A 16,820-nucleotide genomic window follows, 5' to 3' on the forward strand; every position below is an offset into this window, starting at 1 on the left:
ATCATCATGACAACTGTAGTCACCGCATAATACCACAGTTGCCAAGTAAGCATTAATGAAAGCATAGTAATGCAGCCATAATTTGTCTGTAACTTGGAATCCTTCGAGTTAGAATGGATGCTGTAGAACAGAGCTGTCCAGTTATCCTTGATGCAAATTAGCATTTATTATGGGGGGACAGTGTGGATGCTCCAAGACAAAATAGAGTCCAAATGCAGACCATTTACTATCACATAGTACAGTTGCTAACAGCAATTTACCTATACTTACTCCTGAAAGTTGCAGTGAGATATTCTTGGAGATCCTGCCACAGATTCCTCTGATCCTCCATATAGCACTACTTAAGCCTGGAGGTTCATCAGGGAAATTATGCTCTCTCCTTTTGAGCTGTTCCCAGTACTTCTTGGTCTAGGAGTTGAAGGAAGCAGTGGAACAATGAAAGTTAATATCTCTTCATCACGGGTATGTGTGGAGATGGAGATATTTGTTCTTGGTAGTTTGGAGAGGTACAATTCACTGCAAGTTCCCCACACACAGCCTGCTGAGACACCCACATCTCAAGGACACTAACTTTGTGTAAACACACGGGCTGGAATAATTTTACTGACCATCGCTGAGGAGAATTGCTTGGTGAGCAGTGGTGGGTACAGTGACAGCATCTGCTGGCAGACATGTGAACAAAAAAGGAATGGCATAATCCTGGAGGTAGCCTGAAAGACCTGGCAGCGAGAGCATGGCACGTTTTTTGGGAGCATGGTTCTATTTTTATGATGTGTAGGTAGCAGAACATCACTTACCTGCTTGCCTTCAGATGGAATTCCTTGGTAGGAATGAGCACCCCATCAGCCCTGTAACCGTGCATGATGTGACTGGGTGTAACCTAGGTGGTGACATATGTTCTTATCAAAACAAGTACCCGTGGCTGCTGCCTTGCCAACAAAGCAGTACAAGTAATTGTACTTTGTCCTATGGACTCCATTTTCTCTCCTTCTGGGTAAGACTGGAAAGAAAAAATTCCCTCGCTTTAGGAGTTTTTGTCCAGCCAATGCCCATCACCTTTGCTGTGTGCAGTGTTAGCTGCCCAGTGCTGCCACAGGGGCTTAGGGGAGGCTGGCACTGGTGGTCTGCAGCAAGGTCTCCCTGCACTCTTGTGCTGTCTTGGTGCCAGAAGAGGCCAAGATAGAGAAATAGTATCTGGACCTAGCCCAGAAAATTGTGGAGCAACTCTTAAAATCTGTAGCTCAGCATAGATTGAGAAACAGTATTTAAATACTATCCTCATACCCTTATGTTTTTTTCAATTTTTTGAAGTTGAATAAGCAACTCTTGTCATCTTATATGAAAACAACCTTCAGTGGATCATTTGCAGCCTCTTGCTCCTGGTGAGTATTCCTGCCAGCAAAGTCCAAGGCGTGAATGTAGCAGCTTTAAATCGTGATGAATTTCTTAGCCTCCTCTTAGGTGTATGCTGCATCTTGCCAAAGGTGCATGTAAGTGAGGTGGCTGTTCTAAAACTTGTTGGTTGTATGTATTTGTAAGGTGATGAAGCAGGAAAGTGGGTATTAGGGTATGACTCAAGGGGTTGGAAGGGTGTGTGAAGTCATGAGGGCTCATCCTTTGCAGGATAAAAAAGCCTGAACAACTGGGATCTTGCATAGGTTGTGCCCATGCAAGGGCAGGGCCCAATGTGAACTATTCTCTAGTCTCTGCCCATATTTCTCCACCTCAGAAACAATTTGTTTTGTTCCAGAGCAGAAGCTGAATGTAAAGTTATACCAATGCAGTGGTTGCAGCAGCATACGGTGCTGTCTGAAATGGCTGCTTTGAAACTGGTAATTGCTTTCTGTTATTTGTTCTTAATATACTGAGAGAAACTAGATGCTGTGTACCTTTTTTGCAAATAAACAAGATTGCATCAAAGACATATTGATCCTATCAATTTCTCGTCCTGACATAATCTGCAGGGTCTCAAGTATAGGCTGGCTATTTTAAGCAGCAGACAGAACACTAATGGAAGCTAATTTAAATTTCGATTTGCAGCCCTCATTTAGAGGTGCATAAACTTCAAACACAAATGCCCTATATTTCAAATGTAAAGTTAAATAATAATTTGCTGGATGAGCTGCTGTCTGAAAATACACAACACACTCCCCTTTTGGAATGATACACAAAGATCTTCTCTGCTTTGAAATGATTCATAGCAGATGGGAAGAAAAAGGATCATTAATTGATTCTTCAAATAAAAGATTACAAGTGTAACTGAGAGATCCTGTTGGAAAATCAAATTAACTAAATTTCCAGAGAAGCTTGTGCTTTTCACAGAAGTCTGCTGGCAGAATTTCAAATCAGCTTGATGATTAAACAGCAGGTCATTTAAAGCGTGTTTACGTTAACAATCCTCTGTAACCATATTCATACTAGGGCAAGGCAAAGTACACAAAGTGTTTGTTAGATTATAATTAGTTTAGATTACTTTCCATTATGTATTGGTAAAGGCAGCCCATGGGCTGGCTCATGTTTCAGGTTCCTCTGCTGCAGTAGCTCTGGGTAAGATATCTGCATGACAATATCTAAAAACCCTGCCCAGCAGTTTTAAGTACTGACCCTTGCACTTTTTTGGCCCATGATCCCGTACATGCCACCACCCATTCTTATTATCAAACTTTAAACTGAAAATAGGACAAAAGTGATATGAGCAATGCAAGGTTATATTTCATAAGAGTCTTTGGGCTCCTTGCAAGCAAGTCTCTAGATTATGCTGCATCAAACCATATTCTTACTAGTCTATCAGTGCCACTGGAGAAACAGACCTGTAATTCATAACACCAGAAATTGGTGTTAACTACTTTGCAGTGTTCAAATCTGTTTATTACCCTTACCACCCATACTTTTTACAGGCTGTGAATTCTCATGTGTTCCATTTTAAAACCCCAGAAATGCTATTTTTTTACTTCTATTTCATTAATTCACTTGATATGTGTGAAGGCAAAGCAGTCACACTGGCACTTCTGAAGAATGTTTTAATCCTTTGTGTTATTACATAATTTCTTGATTCGTTTTTATCTGGTGTAGTTTAGCACACCAGTATGGACCCACCCACTGCATCTCAAATTGTAATCTCTCTGACACTTAAATGACATTTTTCCATTTTCTTGGATGATGAATAATTTACAATGTGGGCCTGTAAAGAATCTATGTTCGTATTTAAATATCTGCAAAATTTACAGATTCACTTTTTCATTTTGAAAGCTCTAAGATAATAGAAAATGTTTCACGTACTGGCCTTCCTTCTTTTTCCATAAAGAGCTTTTGTTTTGCAGATTGCAAAAACACTTAATAAACTGTAGCTTGTAAGATATATAACTTTGTAAGGCAGTTCGTGGTTCCACTGTCAGAAATTAAGAATTAAATAGAAAAATTACGAATTAAATAGAAAAACTATGCTTAAGCCAAGCCTGTCTGTAATATTAAAAGGGATATATAGATATAGATATATATTCACCTATGACTATAGGTGGGGTCAGAGGAGTCTAAATCTTAAATCTAAGTCTGGGAAAACATTTGTGAATTTATTTATTTATTTATGTGTATTATGAGTTCTAATGTTAGACTATTTTGTCTCACACTAGGAACAGAAAAAACTCGTTTAAGATTAAAAATTGAGATGTTAAGGTACAACTGAGAGAAACATCAACTATATGAATTAAAAAGAGCCAGTGAGAGGAGAGAAGGCATTAAAATTCCCATATTGCCAGAGGATGCAGTCAGACAAACCAAGGAAGCAAGTGCTACAAAGGTCAGCCCAGCTTGGAGTTATGGAGATGGGGGTCAGGGAGGAAAAGATGCAGAGATAAAGGCATACTGTAGAAAAAGTGGAAGAAAATGAGGAATAGCCTGGAAGATGCAAAGAGGCTACTCTGTCCATCATGCAAGTAATCTAAAATGCAGGGCAATCTCTTTTTTTAAATCTTGTCTGGAACTACATTTTTCTTGCTTCATGTCTTCCTCTCAACATGCTTTTTTCCTTGCATGAGTTGTGGATTTTTGGGGAAGTAGAGCATATTCTTTACAATCAGTACCAAATATGAGGCTTAGAAACAGTCCCATTCCAGTCATCTCAGCAAAGATCAGCCCAGCATTGCAGTCACCTGTATTCAACTAGTGCTCTGAGAACAGCATGTAGAAATGACTTAGAGGTTAATGACTTGGACCTTCATATGGCAACCAGGGAGCACAATTTCTAATGAATAAATACTCACCCTCCAAATATGGCTTTCTTGGAAATTGTTATTGTCTTGGTAATGAGATATTTCGAAAATCATCTGGGCCAAATTAATCAGATAGTGGTAACTGCTTAATTCCACTGAAGTGGTGCTGCACAAGTATTTACTGAATGAAGATGTCAACTAACAATTTTATGTTACTTATTAAAGCCAGACCCAAGATCTGTTTAGAACTTTCACCAAACTGTACTTCCTGAATGCCACTGTGATACAAAGAGAGTTTTTTTTCTTGAATATTTATATTTTCTTATTTTCTTGAATCTTTATATTATAAAGATGTATAATATAATGTCATTTCAATACAATATTGTTCCTTACAAATTGATTCATTATTCTGAACTACTGATCTGGCATAAGCTAAACTGTCCTCACTGCCTGATCACACAGCTCCCTACATAATTTTCATCTTTTTCCAGCTTTGAAGTTTCATCATCCTTGTCAAGATCTGGAAGTGCAGCTCAGGATATGGTAGTGCCCACAAATCAGTAGTGGGTAAGTGCCATCTTAATGTCTCAGACAGCAATGTATTTTAATACTTAGCCATTTAATTCAGTATGTAAAACTCAAGCTACACACGAAATGCATTGAACCTTCATGAAAACTCTAAAAAGAAAAGTGTTTATTGTGCTTCTAATGTGGAAGCAGATATTTAAGAAAATGCTCCTCAAGAACAAACTTGATGTTTCAGTGCTGTGAAGCTTTACTATATTGATAGTTGGTGTTGAAAGTCAGGAAGTCTGATGTGAGCAGCATGACTTAGAACAAGGTCTTTTTTCAGACTGGGTGCTTTAAGTATGAAATTTGTCATTATGCAGCCAGTCAATGACTTGACTTTCAAACACTGTTTACACAGGATTCTATCTGGCCTGCTTTAAATGTTCATTCCATTAAAGAGAACACACTGGAAAGCCAGATCTTAGGAGCTCTTTGGGGGGACACCACATAGGATACCTTCAGGCACAACAGCCATCTTATTAGCTCTGTCAGCCTCTTCTCTTAAGGCCTTTTTAACACCCTGCATGTTATCTTGTGTCATGATCCAACATACCCCCATGAGGTAACTGATACTATCATTATCTGAAACTGTCTCAGAACAGAGTAAAGGAATTAAGAAACCTCTGCCAAGGCACAGATCCTGCTAACTGATTAACCACTGTCTCACACTGTTTACTTAGGGTGGGGCATGAGGCCCCTATGAAGTCAGTCTGTGCATTTTATTAGGCATCCTAAAAGAAAAAAACAGAAAAGATGCTTTAAGATCCTAATAACCTCCATACTTTTCCCCAGTCATTCCAAACATGCCATGGTCATGACAGCTCCAAGGATTTTTCAGGAAGTTCTAGAGATAGTTGGGGAATTTAAACCTGACTATTTCTCTAGCTTAGAGAAATAGCATACTGCATTTCCAACTGTTTGTGGGCAAGTCATATAGCAAAAGTTGGGTTTTACTGTGAGCATCTCACTGGTTTTATTGTCTATACAATATTAATTTAGTAATTAATAAATAAAATAACAGCACAATCTATTACAGATATTGTATGGCAAATACAGTGATCTAAAGTTAAAACTCGGAACATTAATCAAATTGAGTTTTTCCTGTTACTATATAAAATTGCCCCGGGAAGGTGAGTCTTGTCTCACTGTGCTTATACAAAGTTAATGTTTAAATTATTCACTTTCTAACCAGTCATCATCAATAGTATATGTTTATTCACAAGTAGGAGCAACAGGCCCAAGTGCTTCTGTATGGTATCTACAGCTGACATTTCAGCACTACTGATATTCAAAGTCCTGTTGCTTGTTAGCCACTTGCTGTCAAATGAACTAAAAACTTTTAGGGGCCTAAATGTTTGCTGATAAAATCTCCTAGGTACTGTCATTTCTGCTGCTGGGCACACACTTTATAAGAGGACAATCAGGCTTTCTCAACGTTGGAACAGGGCATTTGTGACAAAATACTTAGCTAAAGACAGCTTTTGTTACAGACTAATTTTCTGGACTTCAGACTGTCTTTCAAGTCCAAGTAAACTAGTAGTTCATCAGTAGCAGGCCATCAATCCTGCAGACAATTTAGATGGTTTTAAAGATCCTCAGAAATAAAGAATTATCTGAAAGAATCTAATTAACACATCTGGAATGTTTTATTAGGATCATTGTATTTAGTTTGAAATATCTTGCATTAATCATTCCAGATGTGTTAGAAATTCTCTTTACAGTAAGAATAGGGTATCTTAAATTGATACTTATAGGCCTGAATTAGTGCTCAGTGACATCTCCATATCCAACTTCTTGTTATCTTTAAAGTGTGTGTTTGGAATTGTTCATGATTTTGTAATGAAGACTATTTTTGTACAGCATACAGAGTGATAATGTAAAAGCAGCAAAGAAGATCTAGAAAGTAGTAAGTTGGAGTTCAGAAAAAAGACTGTTTTCTTTTGGCTGACAATGTTATATAAAGATTTCAGAATTAAGAATAGAGACAAAGTTTACTTTAAATTTCAGTGCACCCAACTTAACATTTCAGAGCTCTGCAAACTCTGGGAAACATTTTGGACAGATTAGAATAAAAGTATCATTTCAGTCAAAACATATCACTACTCTTCAAGTTAAATACAGAATGATTGCTCAGAGGTATAAATTTTCACACTATTCCACTCCACTCTCCAGTCGTGAGAGTGAAACTTTGTATTATCATAGTTACAGAACAAAAAACTGAGGATCTTTAACAGAAAAGTTAACTTTTGCTAGAAGGATGTAACATCTCATTATATATTAATTTAGCAACAACTTTTAAAAAGAGCAGCACAGCTTCTCTCATATTTATTATTTCTTTTGAATGACATCAAGAATGGCTTGTTCTGATTTAAAGAAAAACTTAGAAGTTGGTAATTGAATTAACTGGAGGATAGTTCAGTTTCTTTACTTGAAAGTAACCAAGGTTAATATCATATGCAGCCAAGTTATTATTTTAGCCAGACTTAACTCTTACTTTTTCCTAATAGTGATGTAATAAATCCTTTTTAGTTATTAGTATTCAGGTTGAGAGAAAAACTCTTTGGAAACTTTGTTTGGGTTACAGAAAAATGACATTTTAAATCTTCAAAAGAATAAAAAAGAGGCAGTTATTGATTGTAATTAGGAAACTTATTTCTGTACCTAGACCAGATTGTGTGACAAGTGACTTAAACATCTCTATGTGTGCTTTCCCAGTGGAAGAATAGCCACAGGAATATTAATTCTGCATAATTAATATTTGAAAACCATAATACATGTGAAATGAATTACAGGGAGACTTTCTGAATATAGTTCTCTCTTTACCACAAGGCTGCCTTGCTAATTGCCTAAAAGTTTTTGATCAGAGAAGTGATATTATAGATTATACCCTGGTAGGTTAATCCACTTGTGCTTTTGCAATTTTAAATTTACAATGACTTTTGGAAAACTGCATACTCTAGAAAATTAATATTTATCAGGGAGGAAATAAATGTTTTTTACATTATAGGGCAGCAAAATTTTGTGCTTTATCCCAAATAATAAAATGCATGTCTCCAGCTAATTTATTGAAAGATTCAATAGCATATAGTCATAGAATGTCAGTAAAATAGCCTTTTGAATTTGATCTCCCTTTTGAGCTACAACTTAGAATTTCCCAGTGATAATAACTTTGGTGGAATACAAGGAGGAAATGTAAGCTAAGTTCTCCAGAAAATCAGAATTTATAATGGGGGTGGGGGGTGCGGGGGGAGGTCCTTTGTGTTTAACTTTATAATTATCTTTCTGTTAAGGTGGAAAATATGCTTTGGACAGGAGGGTTGAAATCTCTCCTTCCCCATGTGCTAAGAAGAATAATTAGATGCAACAGACTCAGTATTAGTAATACTTCTGGAATGGCAGAAGGTAAGTAAACCTAACAGCTCTCTGTGCAAAGTGATTCTATTTCAGATTCATAACTACGTTGGTTTTGTTTGTAAAGGATTGAAGAAATATCAAAAGCACCAAAGTAAAACAGAAGAAAATGTTATGTTCTTGGGTGTTTTTGAAATCATACTGTAAGCACCTGACTCTGGTTTTTAAATTGTAAAGATATATCAGAGGAAATGCACTATCCTACCTGAGTAATGTACATGGACTTTGTTTTCAGTGTCTGCAGTGCATCCCTCAGCTTCCAATTGTCATTGAGAAATGATGGATGTATTTGAAATATTTGAAAAATCTCTAACCAAATCTGGGTTTTCTTGCATGTTATTATCACATTTGTAAGATGTTCTTCACTATGTTCTTCACAGAGACCTTGCTTTACTTAGCACATTAGATATGCTTTGGGAAGAATTATTGTTACAGAAGTGGTTTTCTGCTTCATTTTTTGCAGAAGGTGAAGATTACTGGGTCAGCAAGGCTGAGAATTATAAGGGGGAGGAAAAAATTATTTTTATACTCAGATAACAGAATGCATTCCGGAAAATTGATTCCTGTCTTGACTTTCATCGCTGGACTTTTACAGAAGCAGAGAAATCTGTCATTGTTCTGATCAACTTTCAAAAATAACATAAACAAAAATACCATGGCAAATACCTGATCAACAAAGCTGTGTGTACAATAGTAGTAATACTATAAAATATGTTAAAGGTCATATTTTAGAACTGTAGTGAGTCTTGAAATTGTAGTTTTCTTTTCTATCAGTTCCTAAGTTGAAAAATACTAATGAAAGACATTTTATAATGTTTCTAATTTGCAGTTTGCCCCAGCCAAATTTTTAAAGTGAATTTATTGCTTCAGTAGTTTTAAATGTATTAGTTCTAACATTTTTAGAAGTATTGTTGACATATAAAACAAGTTGATGAACAAACAGTTTCATTATACGAAAGGAACCATTGTAGCGAATTGTCTTATGCTGTTGTTAACAAATTCTTTCTTACTGCCCTCATTGTAATTCACCATAGAAGTTAAAAGCTCTTTCTAAACTTCTCTGAACTTGGACATAAGTGTGTTGCATTACTGCCTGGGTTGGTCAACACATCCAGCTCCACTCCCATTGCTTGTGAATACATTCATAATGATGGCTCCATAATGCAAGTGAATCCATCAGGAAATATGGGTTGTATATTCCCATATATAATATTTGCAAGAATTTATAGGAGAAGCAATAAAGTTCTCAAAGTATTACAATGAAGCTGCCTGAGTTTATCGAGTATTTGCCTGAAGATTCAGCCTCTCATCTGTAACTAGTATGTGAAATTCAGTGTTGTCAGTTGAGTACCCTGACTAAACCCATGATTTTAAGAACTCATTAATATAACCAGCAAAGCAGAAAGTGCCTGTGGATTTCTCATGGATGGCAGGGAATGAAATTGAGGGGTAACCAAACTTAATGTTTTATTCAGTGGTTAATGTAGTATGTTTATTTAGCAAAAATATTTTTCTGTATTTAGCAAGAATCTTGTTCTGTATTTAGTAACTTTTGCTAGTAATAAAATGAATTTTTGTACTGACTACTCCCAAGAGAGCAGTTTGTGGACAAATTCAGTATGCAAATGCATGCTTACCTCAGCCTTTGCTTTGCATTTTTCCATCAGGAATAGAATGCTCTATGGATGCCTTTGTTAGCTTTAGTCAAGAGTAAGGTTTGGCTCATTTTCTACAGCCTTTGAAAGCAGCTCATTGATTTCAACTAAATTATTGCCTCTTTGATGACAGACTACTGCAGTATTTAAGAAAGGGAGTGCTTCTGTGCAGCCTCCTACTCACCTGCCTGATATCAGACAGTAATAACTCTTCAAGAGAGAATTGGTACAGAATTTAGGGGTTGTTAATTGCTGGATTTATACACCCCAGACCTGTTGTACTCCAGATTTCCCCCCATTATTTGAACAGTTGATATTTCCATGCAGGAGAGTTTAAATGGCATTGGTATTAACTACTACTGTTAAGAAAATAAATTTTTGCTCAATGGGACCTTTCTTCAGTGGTGTTCGTTGCAAAAATGCTAATGCCTTTAGAAGCTATTTCATAGTAGTAATCAAGAACCTTTTAAATCAAAGTTGTTTCCAAGTGAAGAAAGTGTAGCAGTTCTGTTTTAATTTGGGTTTTTTTAAATAAGAAGTTAAATCAGAACTTCAATTAGAAATTACTGAGATTCAGTGGACAGTCAAGAGTTTATTCCTGAGCTGTAATCATATCTGTTTAATTGCAGCCCACATTAAAATTCCCTAGCCAAGAAATTTTAAAGAATGTGCTAAAACATCAAGATACCAGGAGTTTACTTTTGGGTTGATTTATATCTTGGTGTGGTGAAAAATAATTGTGAAAGTGTGGTGTGTGAAAGCCTTTCTTTGGCTCTGAGTTAGCATTTGCCAATAAAGCATATTCCTATATTCTAATGTCCACAGTTAGAAAGGAAATTATGTTTATATATAAATGAATAGAAATGTTTTTTAATTATGGTGTCTTCATATTCTGCTACTACCCATGTTTGCCAACTGTTTTAGCTGTGAATGACTTCTCATATAGAGTAGGCCTAGCTATGATTTTTAAAGCATTTCAAGAAGTTTGATCTAATTACAAAGTTCTGAATCAAAAATTTCCTTTAGGTAATTCATAAACCATCTAAAGAAATTCATACAGAAAAGTTACTGTTTCACAAACAAAAAGCTGAATTAATAACCAGCTATTCCTACCCTTTAAGGCTATAAACAGGCCAATATTGTGATTTTGCACAAGTCCCTGGCTGATGACTTTGAGAAGTTCTGTCATGCAAACGATGGACCCCTGCCACTGCTGTACAGAAGTCAACCAGGTGACTGGAAATGTCCTTCCCTGAGAAGTGATTCTGGTATCAGGTAACTACAGAGCAACTCTTCTGGCCAATATTCTGAAGTGAATGCTGGTGGTGATTAGGACAATTTGAGGAAACAGCCTGGTTACACTGTTGAAGAGTTTGAACAATATTCTTTTCTTGGAGTTATACTTTTGAGTGAAAACCATGTATAATAGCCTGATTATCTTATTCTTGAGCTACATATTATGATAATTGTCAGTATTACAAGTTATTTCTCTAATCCAAAGGTGAAATTTTGTGTAATTTTAAAATATTTTGCAGTCTGAGCCTGCAGAATTCAATAATAGGGTTTTATATTTGTTTTATTTACTAGAAACATGGTCATGGTGTCTGCATGATACTTGTAGAGTCTCTGAAATTTGAAATATGTACTCCTATGGTAAACACTAAAAACAAGTTTAAACCAGCTCCCTAATTTTTGAAAGCCTGAGACAAGATATGCATAAGGGGCCTTTACCTATAAAACCTAAAAAATCTCAAACTCTAACATTCTGTCTGTCAGCTTGGTTTTATGCAGAATAAGATGTTCTGGGGGTTTTGCCTGTGTTTCTTTCGTTATTAGTCAGAAAGAACAAAATGGATAAAGCTGGCTGTATTGTGTGGTTTCACACTGGGTTTATGTCAATTCAACCAATTCACCTCGTTTTTAAAAAATGTGACAAAGCTGTGATAACTTCTTATTTCACTAGACCTGACTGCCTACAGTACAGAAAATATGAGCATGGAGCTTGTACTGGATCACTGAAAAGCCTTAAGGAGTATTCTGAACAACTCAAGGACATGGTGACTTTTTATTTAGGCTGCAGCTTCTCTTCTGAAAAAGCAATCCTAAAAGCTGGCATTCCTATCAGAAACATTGAGCAAAAATGTAATGCAAGCATGTACAAAGTAAGTATATGCACACACACACATAATCTTTGTTGCAATTTTGCCTGTGAGTTTTGCCCATATTCAGATTAGGTGCATATACCTATTGTTCAAATCAGAACTTTTTTTCTCTACCTACACAGTAACTTAAGGCATGTGCTAGTGCTGAAAATACAGGGTAAAACATTCCCAGCCTCAGTTCAGTGTAAGGCCAATCTCCTTTTTTATTCATTTTTCATGACAAAGCTTTCCCTGTTTCCTGTGGCAGCCATTTCATGTGGATTCTGTTCTGGTTTGCTCTCTCTGTTTCACCCAGTGATCCATGCACTGTTCTGACCATGTCTTTAGGGGTGTCCCGCTCTCCATACCAGCTCCTGTTTGCAGTTGGAGTATTCATTTTATAAACCATGACAATTGTGGTTTCTTTTGTGTGACAGCCACATTCTGGATTTTTCCTGTGACAGTAGAGCCTTTAAACTGCACATTTACTACACACCCAGGCCTCTGGGCCACAAGATGTTCCCAAAGACTTGAGGTGTCTACCATAGTACTGAAAATTATGACTGTGCTCAAAAAGTTTGTGGTATACATTTTAATGGTAACAGAAGACTTAGAATAATTCTGTCTCCAGTAAATAAACCCTTTAATACTAAGAACATTGAAGTATGCATCTGCATGCCTTTTTCATTTAGTTCAGATGCTGTGCTACTGGAGAAAGGTTATTGTTATTTTCAGTGTTATCAGTACACAATCTATGCTATGCTCCTGGTCAAAACAAAAGTGCAAGCATATCTCATATGTGAGTCTTTCTACCAAGCTTAAAGAAAAAAAAATACAACTATGTATCTGCTTCTAGAATTTCAGAATTAGGAATATTTTATAGTTTATAGCACATTAATGCTGTGAAGAACTGCACACTGTTTCTTCAGTGACAGGTGTGATTATTATTATCATTATAAAGGCTTTAAATGAATGTTTTGTCGACAGCTCCAGCTCTCTGGATGTCTTGTTTATGTTCAACTGCAACTCAGAAATCTGACATTTTTTCCTAAAAAGCTGACCTGCTTGCCTTCTAAATAGAAAAGGTGCCTCAGCCTCCCAGTTGGTGAGGATGATGAATTCCACAGAGCCTTTGTAGAGGCATGAACTATTTGTATGTATGGAACTGTCATGCAGTTTCTGTACAAGAGGGTACTGCCATCAGCAGTTGCTGACCCTGCCATGTTACTGGGCTCTGTATTCAACTGCAGAGGGTAGAGTCAGACTAAGTAGATTTGTAGGTGTGCCATAATTTTCTAGTAGCTTTTTCACCTTCTGTAGGGGGGACACCATTGTTCTCAGCTAATATTCAACATACTGAGCTCATCTTGTTGTGTGCATCAAAACAAGGAATGCATTAAGTTGAAAATTTTAGTGATCTATATGATGCAGCTAAATGATGGAATCTTAAAGGAAAAAAATACTTTATCCCAAGAATTTTTTTTCAAAAGGATTTAAAATGAGTGTTAGAATGCAGTCTTTCTAAACTCAAGTGCAGCACAAAGATTTAGTTTTATTTATTCTGACATTTTAAAAGCATTGTTCAATATTCCTGCTAACACTGGATTCTTTTGAACTGCCAGACATCTGTGCCTTGCAACAGCATTTCTATGTTTCACTGCAACTTAGTAGTCACAATGAGACCCATTCCTGAAAGCAAGTTGGGAGCAGCTGTGCTAGCAACATCTGGATTAAAAGAAGCCCATGGAGCACCAATTCACATAGGTGACCCTGGTCAGTGCTTTTCATTTCTCATTCTGCATGCACCTGACTTTATACAAGTGAGGGGGAAAGCATGGGAAGTGGTAGGACTGAAATACCTGCACCACTTAATCTGTTTTAATTCTTTCTAATGGTCACAAACCTGAATATAAAAGGAAAAAGGAAGAAAGAAAAAAAGAAAAAAGAAGGTTTTGAGTGAGCTGAACACACAGATTTCTTAGATAAAAGGTAGTTGTCAGATGTAGTTAAGTTATCTGGCAGGGCTGGTTTTGGTAAGAAGTATAATCACATTTTTCTGAAATGTGTGCAGTTTCATTTATATGTGAATACTTTCTTGTTGTCAGAGATTCCAGTGACAGGATAGCAATGACTGACAGCATGGGGAGAAGTATGTGTGGAGGCATCTTGTGTCTTAGTGGTTGAATGTGAAAGTAAATACTGCATTATTTTAAAAAATACTGAAATAGCATACAATGAGCAAAACACTTAAGACAAAATGAATAGAAAGATGACAAGATGTTTTTTTAAATCTAGTTTGAACAAAAATGAAAAAGTTAAGAGAGGAGGCTGTTTGAAAAAGAACAAAACCAAACAAACACCTGTAATATGAAGATAGATTGCAATAATTTCCCCCCTGCTGTCAGAAGTTTGGTAATCATTGGCTACACACACAGAAGGATCACACTGCAGGCCATGGAAGGAGATGTCATTGGTTAACACAACACTCTAGTAATGTACTTGAGTAACAAATCTGAGTACCTAAGCCTGACAAACTAGTAATAAGTCATTACAAAACAGTAAATTAACATATATACAGATTATATAAACTAATTTCAGAAAAGAGAGTGGTATGTTAAAGCATCTGAAGAATTTAAAACCAAGGGAAGATAGCAAGTGTTTAGAATGACCCAGATTATTACAAGTAGGTGTTAGAATAAAGCAAAAGACAATTTAATGAAAGGCAGCTAAGAGTGAGATGTATTTATCTAAGACAGAGAGGAAAAGAGAGATTGATCATTTCTCTAGCAAAAGAATGTAGGAAGTTAACACAGTAGAAAATGTGTTCTAGAAAGAACTCATTTTGCATTGAAATAATTTATTCTTGTTTGCCAGTGCTATGAATAGAGTTCTTCTGTTGAACCAGAAGATTTATATTATCTTGGAAACTCAGCATAGATGCCTAAACTGCATTTTGTTGCAGAAATAAGGTAAATACATTCTTACTGGTGTTATCAAGTACAAAAAAAGGGAAATCAAGTCAGCTCAGTCTCTGAGGATGTGCATTCAAAGGCAAACTAAATGCTCCACTTTAGGGGGACTTGACACTCTTGAACTCTCAACTCAGTGTCATTGAATGATGTTTGGGGTCCACCCCCCAGCTTTGCTATGTTACTGCTTAATTAGAATCGCTCATGATTTCATTTTTGATCAATTCCAGGTCTGCTGGGAATACAAGATCTTTCTAAACCAGACTATGGAGATCCAGTTCACCTTCACCCTGGTGATGTTCCAGTGTTTTGGGCCTCAGGAGTAACAGGAGTAGAAGCAATTATCAACAGCCGTATGTGCTGCTGGGAGACTCTCTTTAAATTATTCCTCAATCTCTTCTCTCTCTCTCTCTCTTTTTAAAAAGGATACTCAATTGGCTGATTAGAAGTCTTGATTTTAGGGGAAGATAAAAAACACCCCAAACAACAAAAAACCTTTGGCAGGAGAGTTTTTGTTGTGAAATACAGGTCTACTTTAAAGAAAATTCCTACAGAAATTTCATCACTTTTGTGTATTTTAAATGTTTAAATCTACAGTTCTGGCAGCATCAGAACATCTTTTTTAGCATTATAAAAAACAAGAAGTTTAAAGGCATTAATTTTTAAGCTTCTTCCTTTTAAAATATTATTTTGTACTACATTTAAGTAAAGCAATAGTAAAGAAAAAAGAAAAAAATAAAAAGAAGGAATAAAAAGAGAGAAGCCAGAAATCTTTCCAAAATGTTGTCAAGAGCAAGCAAATTGATTGACGTGGAAAAGGGTTCTGAAGCATCTCATGGAGAATGTTGAGCTTTTAGTTTTCTCCAAAATTAAGTAAATGTGACACATTTTACATAAGTGAAACTTTTTTTTCTGTACAGTTTTTCTGCACTGTGTGCAGTCATTTATGCATGTATGAGCACCAAGGGCAAGAAAATGCAACAAAACCATACTAACAGTATTAAACACTTCTCTAAGCCACTAGTGTGAAATGAAATGCCGTAAAGAAGCTTAAAAATCATAGGCAATGTATTTGGGAGAACCCTGGGAGGTACTCTGCTTTGTCCTTCTCTCCCTGCAAGAATCCTTGTGGTTTCTTATAGATATTTATCTGAACTTCTCCCAACACCTGCCCTAATATGTTCAGCTCTAAGAAGAGTCTTCTTGCTCTTTCTTACATACAATCTCTTTTTTCCAGTCCCAAATTCATGCTGAAAATCCTACTCTTTCCTGGGTTCTTCAGCAAACCTATTCATCTTCCTTATGCATCCTTGTTGTAGGGAAAAGAGAGAAAAAATTTGCCCATGTCTCTCCTATCTGTTGCACATGTGGCTGTCTATCCTGCCCTTGCCTGCCACAGACTTTTCACTTTCGTTTATTTCTCCATTTTCTATATTAAAACCAATTGTCATTAGTACATTCCAGGAAATTTTTGGATAGATTTTATCTTGCTGTGCTACTTTCTCAGCTAGGACATTTAAAATCTGCCACACCACCTTTACCCATACTTTAGATGAATCTGCTACCTGGTCACAAAAAACTGTCTGCTCACAGTGTTTGGTGAGGTAGAGTAAACTTCAACAACCATGTTCCCCAGGTGCTTTAAACTGCTGGCCATAGAGTCCCAACAGATGTAGCTCCAGCCAAGCACATATGTACTTAGTAAAGAAACATCTTCTCCACTTTCACCCTCCTAACAAAGAAAGTTTTGCTTGTTTAAGTCTACCAGTTATGATTTACCTAACAATGTACCAATTTTGCCAAGTCAAGTGTTACCTAGATTCAGACTTTTGGAGCCAGTATAAAGACAGGAAATATTTTCAGTTT

At 36.4% G+C, this 16,820-nt stretch overlaps 1 protein-coding gene across 11 annotated transcripts in view; it reads left to right on the plus strand.

Moving 5' to 3' along the window:
- DGLUCY (D-glutamate cyclase) overlaps nucleotides 1–16,820 on the plus strand; it is a 48,644-nt gene that overhangs the window by 15,062 nt on the left and 16,762 nt on the right. For 3 of the 11 annotated variants that reach the window (XM_054634184.2, XM_077180623.1, XM_077180621.1), the window contains exons 2-7: nucleotides 4,700–4,775; nucleotides 8,069–8,180; nucleotides 10,966–11,119; nucleotides 11,808–12,006; nucleotides 13,608–13,758; nucleotides 15,185–15,307. In XM_054634184.2, coding sequence (XP_054490159.2) covers nucleotides 8,078–8,180; nucleotides 10,966–11,119; nucleotides 11,808–12,006; nucleotides 13,608–13,758; nucleotides 15,185–15,307 — 730 coding nt within the window. In that variant the 5' untranslated portion in view covers nucleotides 4,700–4,775; nucleotides 8,069–8,077. Of the gene's footprint in view, nucleotides 1–1,311; nucleotides 1,383–1,750; nucleotides 1,833–3,629; nucleotides 3,797–4,699; nucleotides 4,776–8,068; nucleotides 8,181–10,965; nucleotides 11,120–11,807; nucleotides 12,007–13,607; nucleotides 13,759–15,184; nucleotides 15,308–16,820 lie in introns of all 11 variants that reach the window. The other 8 variants (XM_077180616.1, XM_077180618.1, XM_077180620.1 and 5 more) reach the window with 7 other exon arrangements.

The sequence above is a fragment of the Agelaius phoeniceus genome, chromosome 6, assembly GCF_051311805.1.
Source record: "Agelaius phoeniceus isolate bAgePho1 chromosome 6, bAgePho1.hap1, whole genome shotgun sequence".
In the NCBI taxonomy this organism is placed as follows: domain Eukaryota; kingdom Metazoa; phylum Chordata; class Aves; order Passeriformes; family Icteridae; genus Agelaius; species Agelaius phoeniceus.